The 9,169-nt window shown below is 50.0% G+C and overlaps 1 protein-coding gene across 1 annotated transcript; it reads right to left on the minus strand.

Annotated features, from left to right (window-relative positions):
• Positions 1-272: 272 nt before the first annotated feature.
• LOC105699128 lies at positions 273-8,142 on the minus strand. The gene is made up of 2 exons (XM_012423891.1): positions 7,696-8,142; positions 273-1,412 (listed from the first exon to the last, which is right to left on the minus strand). The coding sequence occupies exons 1-2, from the start codon at positions 7,964-7,966 to the stop codon at positions 1,312-1,314; spliced, it is 372 nt and encodes a 123-aa protein (XP_012279314.1). The 5' UTR covers positions 7,967-8,142; the 3' UTR covers positions 273-1,311.
• Positions 8,143-9,169: the final 1,027 nt, after the last annotated feature.

Here is a 9,169-nt window from a genome sequence, read left to right on the forward strand (position 1 = left end):
TCTATTTACCATAAGAATTCCGGGTCGGCGGTGTCAACGGCGTCGAATTACGGTAATTCGTTGTCACGGCTCGCTCGGTAGCCGACAGCGCTTCGATTTGTATTCAAATTCGGACTTACCAACGACTCAGCTTCTCTCTAATTTTAGGACCAAGAAGATGGACCCAAAACATGGAGGGATGGCCTACTGACCGCTTACGACGATCCTGGAGGAATCGGGAATGGAGGAAAAATCGAGAGCCACGGTTAGTGCAAATCGTCATCACGGTTTATTCAATTCGACTCCTCTTAAACTCCTAACTGACTAGAGGTTTTGCTTAAACGCTAGTTTCAGATATACATAGGACCTGCTCCGCCTGATAGCGCGGAGTCTTAATTTAAAATTAGTAAGTTAGTCTTTGGAGGCGCTGCATCGTCGTTTCGCTGGGAAACGACCGTTTCAGGCTCTCGGTGGACCCCACGAATCGTAAAACGTTAATCGACGGCGACATCATGCGAGAAGTCTCCACTTCCGGTCTCCCCTGGTCGGAGGTTCGAGAAAGAAAGATGGCGTCGGGAGGACACCGGAAGAAGACGGAGGCCACTATCTCGGTCGTCGCGAAAGGACCAGAAGTCGTCTCGCCACGATCGACATGTATAAAAGCACTAAACAAGGCCTCTATATACCTCTCGCATTATCACATTCATCTCGTTTACACGGTAGATAAGACGAAACCCCGACCTATGTAACGCCACATTGCTAAGAAGACTCGGCGAGGGAAACAGAAAACGAGATTGAGACGATTCTTCAGAGATTAACCTCCGAAAATGCCGCTTTAGCGTCGCCTCAACCTGGAGTTCTCGCCCCTCCAATGGCCGCCATCTTGCCCGAAGCGTTTCCTCGCCTTCCGCGATCGAAATCCGATTTCTCCTCGCAGAAGATATCCTAAGTGTCTAGTTACAATGTCGGGAGATAACTTCCAACGATGCAATCGGCCCTCGAGGGTCCAGCAATGTACGGACATTACATACGCGTTGTTTCCTCCGTCGATATTGTGCGCACGTATACGAGTACATATATATGTTAGTATATATATAAGTATACGTGTACGGTAAGGTGCCACCTAAACCTCCATAAATCATCCGCAAATTCTGTACAAGGCGATACACGGGGCTCGGTAGGTTAACAGTCCGCTGGCCGCGGGTAATACTAAACGACAGAGACGACAGGCGTTTAACGGCGATAGCGGAGAAATAAATATACAGTGGAACTGTGTACAAGCTCGGACGCCCCGAAGAGGTCCGCGTCGGTCGTCGTCGCACCTCTCTTGGCCTATTTAGAATTCGTCTTGTCAGCGCCCTGCTGCTTGGGCGACTCGATCGACGCCATCGACTTCTTGTTGACGTCGCACATCTTGCGGGCGCGCCAGAAATCTGCAAGTATAAGAGAAAAAACGATTATGATCAGTTCCGAGGCGGGCCGCAGCGTCCTCGCCGCGTCCACGGCGATCCACGGTTAGGACGGAGCGCCGTTTCATCTCGAATTCAACCCCGGTCGTTGCATCTCGGAAAATAATACTGTATCGCGACAATGGCCAAAGGATGATGACTCGTAGATAACGCTCCAGGCGATATCGGATAATCCGGAGTGCGATCTGCGCGTATCACTTATTTTATACATAGAGATAAAAAAAAGATTGAAACAAATATAAATATTTTTAATAACAAAAATTACATTATTTCTGGTCTTCAAAGGTACACTTAAGACGGAACTTAACGAGAACTCAGGTTAACCTAAGTTTAATTTATCCTGGATTTCAATTTACACTAAACTTTCATGAAGTTCCAAGGGCCAATTTAGTTGATACTCGTCTCTGGAGTGCAGATGCAACCCTTGAAGGGCTGTATAAAGGGTTAATATGAATTTAGTCGTAAAAGTGAAGAATTTCTGATTTTTCGACGCACCGTGACATATTTGAGAAGGAATTAAATCGGAGCCAGACCCTAGGATCCTCTTTCTAATAGCGAGGGACGCTTCAAAGTCGCCGATCAAGTGCGGCGCCTCTCCGGGGCGGCATCTGGTGGGAGAATAAAAAAGTCGCGGCGCCTTTTAGCACGTGGCGATGCGTGAAACGAGTCGGCCGCCCGATAACAAGACCTTTTCCCCGGCCGCCCACGCGGCCTAACCACGCACGAAGTGGCGCCGCCAGCGGCGCTCACGGCAACTGCCCCGCCCGGCGGCGGGTAATTCAAAACGCCAAGGGCGGGAAAACTCGATTCCGAGGAAAGTATAAGACGTCACGTGGAGACCGAGGAATAAAGGAGTGCACCCGGAGGGCCCGAAATCGGGGGAAGGGACAAGACCTTTGTCAAGAGACGCAGGGGTCGGTTTATTGCGTCGTAGGTAACCTGCGCGCGGAGAGCCCGACGAAAATACGAGATTTCCACAACAAAGGCGCGTCTTCCGAGGGGCTTCTCCCCATGACCGCCCCATTTTCGGTCAGGTAGCACACCTGAGCCCCCACCCCTCCTATGGACCCGTGCTCTTTGCGCGGCCACGCGACAGGTGCGTCCGCGACCTCTCTCTCTCCCTCTCGCGTCTCTCCGATTTCTCCGTCTCTCTTCCTCCCGGTTTTGGCGGTTCCCTGGAACTACCTGGAACCTTCGTGGAATCGTTCCTGCGGCTTTGCCGTCACGAAAACGCCACTTCCGGACTGCCGTATACATCGCATTTCCTATACCTCGTTCCGTCCGACTTCTTGATCATGCATTTCGTCGATGACAAAATCGATTCCCCTTTTTCTGCGCTCGACAATTGTGAGGATAATCTCCGGTTAAGACGCAGAGAAGAGGTGATAAGAGCTAAGAAATCTTCCTCGGGAATCCCGATGACGTCGTCAAGGAGCCGTGGTCCCTTTTTTTACCATCGGGTCCCATTTACGGGAATAAAAGCTTAAGTGGATGAGAACCACGGTGTTCGGGGCCCTGGAAATTTCCTTCGGGACCCCGGAAAGACGTTCCGAAGGTGGAGGGTCGCAGATAAGGAACCAGAGGGGTGGAAGATTCCATCCAACACGGTCTCTCTTCCTTTGCGCCTCTTTGTGTCAACTGCAGCTGGGCTTTCCTTTGCTGCAGTTAGAACGAAGCCAGGAGAGCGTAAGTCAAATCTCTCCTGCCTCCGGACAAATGGCAGAAAAGTGCATAAGTGGAGTAAAGAAACTTATCCGTTCCAGGAAACGGTGCGAGATGATGCCGCGTACTCCATGTTGCGCAGCATCCATCTTTGTCCAGGGTTCAGGGCCCCATCGACGGAGCCTCGGGAACCAGATTCGACTTTAACGGTCTTCTTTGCGCCGAAAGTTTGACGAAATCCGACGCATACAAGCTGCAGTAACCATATGTCAGCCTCCGGTCGAGTCTTTACCTCAGCTTTGGCGCGAGGCGTGCCATATGGCGTCCTCTGTCCTCTTCCCACTCCCCGTGTCCAGATATCTCCTTCCTCGTCCTTTGCCGCGCCAGGTTACGCTTCTTTGTCTCCTAGCTCCACGGCATCTGGCTCCGCGTCTTTGGCTCTTCTTTATCCCTACATCTTTATCTTCTTTATAAGGTCGAGCCTTTTGCGCCCTCTACCTGTCGGGGCCTCTCCATATGCCGAGGAAAATCCCTCGCGAGGGAGTTTCCTCGCGCCAAAGAAGGGCCCCTTCTTTGTTGAGGGCTGCAAAAGTCCCCCCAGGACCACGTGAACGTCTTCTGGGATGGGCCGAAGGCCCTGAAGGACCTACAATGGGGCCCTTGGTCCGCCACCCCAAAGTACACACCTACGTGCCCCTTTATTCGGCTCTCTTTGCTTTTCACTCGTCTTTGCGGGGGAAAAATCCCCTGGAAATCGACGGGCCGCCAATCACAGCGGGCCAACTCGCACACAGGTGTGAGTCGAACAGGTACGGCCGTAAAAGTGTTCCTTGTATCCCTCGACGCTGATAAGGGTTCTTCGGGTCTGATTACTCTTCGAATTTTGCAGGATTCGGTGATACTGAAGATTTTAGGCCAACTGGCGTTCTCATCCTGGGGACTGCACAGGTGTTGGAGGAGTCTTGGTCCTCTTCGAGTTCCTCGAGCTGGAGAACTTAATCCTCTTCATCCTGGAGCGGGTCCTCTTCATCCTCCGAGCTGAAGATTACTCCCATCGCTTCCCGAAGAGCTGCACCAGGCGGATTCACCTTCTTGGAAGGAGAATAAAACCGTCGTTTCTTTCTTCACCGCACTTTCTAGCGTTTTATACCCTCGAGTTCCCAGCCGATACTTAGCCGTAAGGCAAACGTATAAACCTCGGAATCGCCCCGTGGAAATCATCGCCGGATCGCCTCGATATCCCCTCTCTTAGCTCTCGAAATAAATCCAAGAATTTTAACCACTCCACTATCGGCATGAATTTTACGAAACTTTGTCTATAGAGACATTTATATAAAAACACAAATTTCACGAGTGTCAAGACCTCCCTTATAGCCTCGATACTCATGTGGTAAAGTTACGACACGATTCGGTACACCCAATTCGGAGTAAAGTCTGACGAGCTAGACCTCTTCATGTCGCCTTAAGCCAGAGTAACCATAACCTTATCCTTAATGAATCCGCGAGATTTCACAGAGTATCCCAAAATATGAGAGCGATAAAGCGTCCGCTAAATGTCGAATCGGCCGTCCAGATCGTCGTGGGATGTGACAAAGTCCCAAACCCCGAAGTCGTCGAAAGGGGTGCTCGTATCCCCAGAAGGCGGCCGACCGAGACGACACAAATGCACTCGCCGGTGCATTTGTGTCGACACCTGTCGAGGCCCAGAAAACGAGCAGGCCGAGTCTTTTCCCACGATTAAATCCCAACACCGTCGCGCACGCGATACGCGACTCGCGCGGGACCTCCAAAAGGTCGGCCGCCACCTGTCGCCGGTAAGTTCAGGTTAAGGGCGGCGGTTTCACGGTTGGCCGTCTCGAAATCGCGAATCCTCAAGATATGTCCCGATCCCTAAGCCAACCGGTGACCCGATACATATAATTATCTGGCGCGAAACTCTACCGAGATCGGGAAAAACCCCCCAAGACGGCGATTAAAAGTGACCGCATCCCCTCGAATTACGTGCCCATGTATTCATATGAATTCTTAATGGTAAAACAATTGTTAAGGTTAAGTCACGGTTAAAATAGAAATAAAAATCAGGCCACGGAGCGAGGAGGAACCAGCTACGCAGTTAATAACGTACATTATATGGTTGTTTCGAGTAAAGAGACGCGGCGCTCAATCGAGCCGCGTGATCTTGTCTGAGACGCAACCGCGTATCTCGATAGGTGTCTCCGTGGTTTCTTCTTAAGGTGATGCGAAACCCCCTTCAAATCAGTCGATTCGAATACAACACTTTTTTTTAAGGGTCTTAGACCAAACTGTCCGAAACTTTGACACATCACTCCTGATCATCTAAGAATTGTCCTGACACATTGAAAATTTGGATTTTTGGAAACAATTTTTTAACTTAGCCCAGACCAGAACCAAAGTGGCGTCAGGCTCTCATATTTCGATCGATATACAATTATCGAACGCTCTGATATGAGAAACGAAACGGTCAGGACAATTTTACGACAATTTAGAACACTCTGGTAATCGATAAACTCGCATTTGAACGGGATAAAGGCAAAAAAAAGTGTTGTATGCGCTTCTATGCTAAAACGATGGGAATACGAGGTCTCGGAGTGAAAATTTAATTCACCTGGAAATCATAGATGGCGCAGGGGGTCCCTCTGCAGTCAATTAGGGCCCCAGAAAGCATGAATCCAGAGGATTTCTGGAGTTCTACTTTGATTTCTTGATATTTATTGTACGAAAACGACAGGTGGAGTACGCCATTTGGTACAATATCCAATATAATTCGACACAGTTGTCAATATAAAAACGAACGTCGGCAACGTAGGCGTTTAGAAAATCTTCTTTATCGACGTTGATCAAGTTCCTCGACGTGTTTCATTTCACCTTAACTCTTCATTGGTCCAGAGTCTAGTGGCAACTGCGTGGTGCATTCGTTATGGTCCATTCCTAAGGCCCGATTTTAGGGCCCCGAGGGGGCATTCCTTGGTGGGGCCCGAGCAGCGATCGGTAATATTCGAGAGATCCAAGAAATTCGCGGAATGCGAGGCGATAACCTCCCCAACCGCGAGCGGAAAGTGAGCCCTTCGGTGAATCAGTGAGGAGCTCTTTAGGTATTTTACCTCCGGGCTTCGGCCATGACTCATCCCCGTGATTCACTCAACGACTGACTCGAGTCCAGGCCCTCTTCTCGTTTCCTTCTGCGCCGCTTTCTCGACTCTCACGTACCGATTAGAGAGCCCACCTCTCCCGACTTCATCGAGTTCGGGAAACACCTCTTTACCGAACACCGCTCGTATATCTAGGTAACTCGATAAAAACTCTCAACTCCAGACAAAGGACATATTTCGGTTTTACACAGTCAAGGGGCACTCTTCGAAAATATTCGGGCGGTCGTGTACGGCGAAGTTCCCTATGTTTAATTTTAAAAGGATGGACAATCGCGGAGGAATTACGTAAAAAAAAAATAATAAAAGAAAATGAAAAAGCACCGTTTCAGCGCGACGTGCCTAGTCGGATTCGGGCAAGGGGCTAAAAATGTCAGCGCGTAGAACGGGAAGTTCCGAATTTTTTATTTGAAAAGCATGTTCGATAATGTAGGAGTAACGAAAAAAAAAAAAAAAATTAAGAGGCACCGTTTCGGCGCGTAGAACGGAAAGTTGCCCATTTTAAATTTTTAAGGATGAACATCGCGGAGGAATTATGAGGGGAAGAAAATGAAGAAACGTCGTTTCAGTGCGACGTGTCCAATCGGATTCGGCCGAAGGGCTGTAAAGGTCGACGCGTAGAACGGGAGCCGGCGAAGGGTCCGCGACAGAGACGTAGACTATATAGAGGAAAAGAGAAGGAGAGAAGGCTCCTCGGGACCCGAGAAAACGAACAAGGGAGCACCAATGCGAAAACAGGTTCAGGCCACGCGACCGCCCCTGCGAGCGGGCTTCCCTTTTCGCGGGCAAAACCGTTGCCGGCTTCCCGCCAAAACCGATTGCCGCCCAAACGGCCGTTCCAAGATGGCGGACGAATTCGTAAAGTGGAGCTACCGTGGAGGTGAGACAACTTTTACCGAGGCGACCTAAGCCACCCAGGCCGTTCCGCCCGATCCTGGAGTTCATTCTTCGGGCCGATTATCCCATCGGTAGTCCGGGTTTACCAGGGGGCGAATAAACTTGAGATATTTACCCCGATTGCCCATTATTCGACTAGAAAAATAGTCCGTTTTCACTGCCCCTCTCGGACTCTCTGGGACCTCATAATTCTAAATTCATGCCTATCCTCATAAAACCAGGCGGTGGAAACGTCCTGGAGGTCGGATTTATCCAAACCGATATTGAATAAGTACCGACGGTGGATACTAATCGAATACATTGAGGATAATCCCTAGTATTGTACTAAAAAGTCGGTAGAGTTTCCCGCCAAATACATTAATGCACTCGCTTAGAGAGTACAGCATATTAAAATACGGCGTTCGGGTAAAATCGCGGGAGTCTCGAGTAAGGTCCCGCCAAATATTCAACTCTTAGCTGTGGAGACCCCTCGCGGCGAATCCGCCTAACCTCACTTTAGCGAAATTTCGAAATGCACTTACCGTGGATGTTGGTCTGCCTGGAGTATGGGTTGCTCTTTTTCTTCGGGGAGCGTTCGACCCTCTCGAACTTCAAGTTCTCCTTGTCCTCGGAGGTGGGGTCGACGCCCCATCTTCTGGCAAACTTTGACCTCTCCGCGTCGAGGGCCTCCTGCAGCATCTCGGCGCTCTCCTTCGGGTTCGGCTTCCCGAAGAGGCAGCGGGGGACGCGCGAGCTCATCGTCGAAGGCAGCACGCTGAAGTGCACCTCGCGACAAAGCGACGCGGCCAGCATGGCGAACTTCACCTCCCTCGCTGTGAGAAATCGACGCTCGGCTTTACCGCGGTCCGAAGGGGCGCGCGAATCGGGGCGGCCTCTGCGAGCCGGACGGAGCTTTTCCGGAGTTTTCTGTGATGATCCCGAGGTTTTCGAGTCTCCTTGCGTGCGGCGGGACGGCTGGAGGCGCAGGTCCTTCCTCGGTCGGCGGCCGGACTCGTTCTGCCCGCCGCGGCCTCGCCGAACGGTCGTCGCTCGTTTGAAACCACGAGGTTCCCCCACCACCGAGCTGCGCGCGCCGCTGATTGGTGCGCGCCGACGGTGCGCAGGAAAAAGCGCGCGCTCGGTCGCGCGAGCGCGCCCAACGGATTATGCTAAGCGATTTTAATGGAGGGGACCTCTCGCCATAAAACATCGCTCACCTTCTTCCTCCTCCTTCTTCCATCCTCTTCTAAGCGCTCGCCTGTACACGGCGATCACGGAGTCGGGATTTAAGGTGTTACGAAAGTTATATATACATATATACCCAGAAAGTCAGAATATTTATAAAACTTTTGCTGGGTGCACCGAATAATTTCAAACTTTAACACGTGATCACGTAGGTTCCAATGAAAATCTTCCAACTCAGGAAATTTCAAGTTTCGAACTGGACTTTTGTCTTTATCCCGAAGAAAAGTTATTGTTTTTTTTTTTTTCATGCAATTTTTGGAGGAGGAACTACATATTCATATTGTGAAGTTTAAAACGAGTCGGTATGCAGAGTTTGGGAAAAAGTTTCGTAAGACGTCTTTGGCGCCACTTTCTCGTCACCTTAATATTCGGGAAGGAGAATATTAATAAGTTGTTGCTTTTAATGTCGTGTAGCGGGAAAAATATTCCTTGTCAGATGTTAAACGCATGTAAGCGCGACCTTGAATTGTATAAAATGGAGGCCGAGCTAATAACTTGGATTTAAAAATTCGAGTCGTGCATTTGAGGAAAGGGGAGACCGTAAATCAATGCTGGACGTTTTCTCGATAAAAAGAGGCGAGCAATGCTCGGGTGTCGGACATGGACCTGATTAGCATAAGTGAAGTGCCGGTAGCGCTCTCATAATGCAAATCAGATACGGATGATCGGAGGTTTCGCCATTTACGCGGGGTCTTATTTACTCGAGGAAAACACGGTAATTTATTTTCAATACTCATGGGTTTTTGCTTTTCCCCCCGAAATATTATGAAA

Source organism: Orussus abietinus, unplaced genomic scaffold, assembly GCF_000612105.2.
Source record: "Orussus abietinus isolate OABI.00-Male unplaced genomic scaffold, Oabi_2.0 scaffold29, whole genome shotgun sequence".
NCBI classification, from domain to species: Eukaryota; Metazoa; Arthropoda; class Insecta; order Hymenoptera; family Orussidae; genus Orussus; species Orussus abietinus.

Coding starts and splice junctions, on each gene's coding strand:
- LOC105699128 (XM_012423891.1), bottom strand. CDS start 7,966: ATGCTGGCCGCGTCGCTTTGTCGCGAGGTGCACTTCAGCGTGCTGCCT. Junction 1,413..7,695: donor CAGGCAGACCAACATCCACG/GTAAGTGCATTT, acceptor TTATACTTGCAG/ATTTCTGGCGCGCCCGCAAG.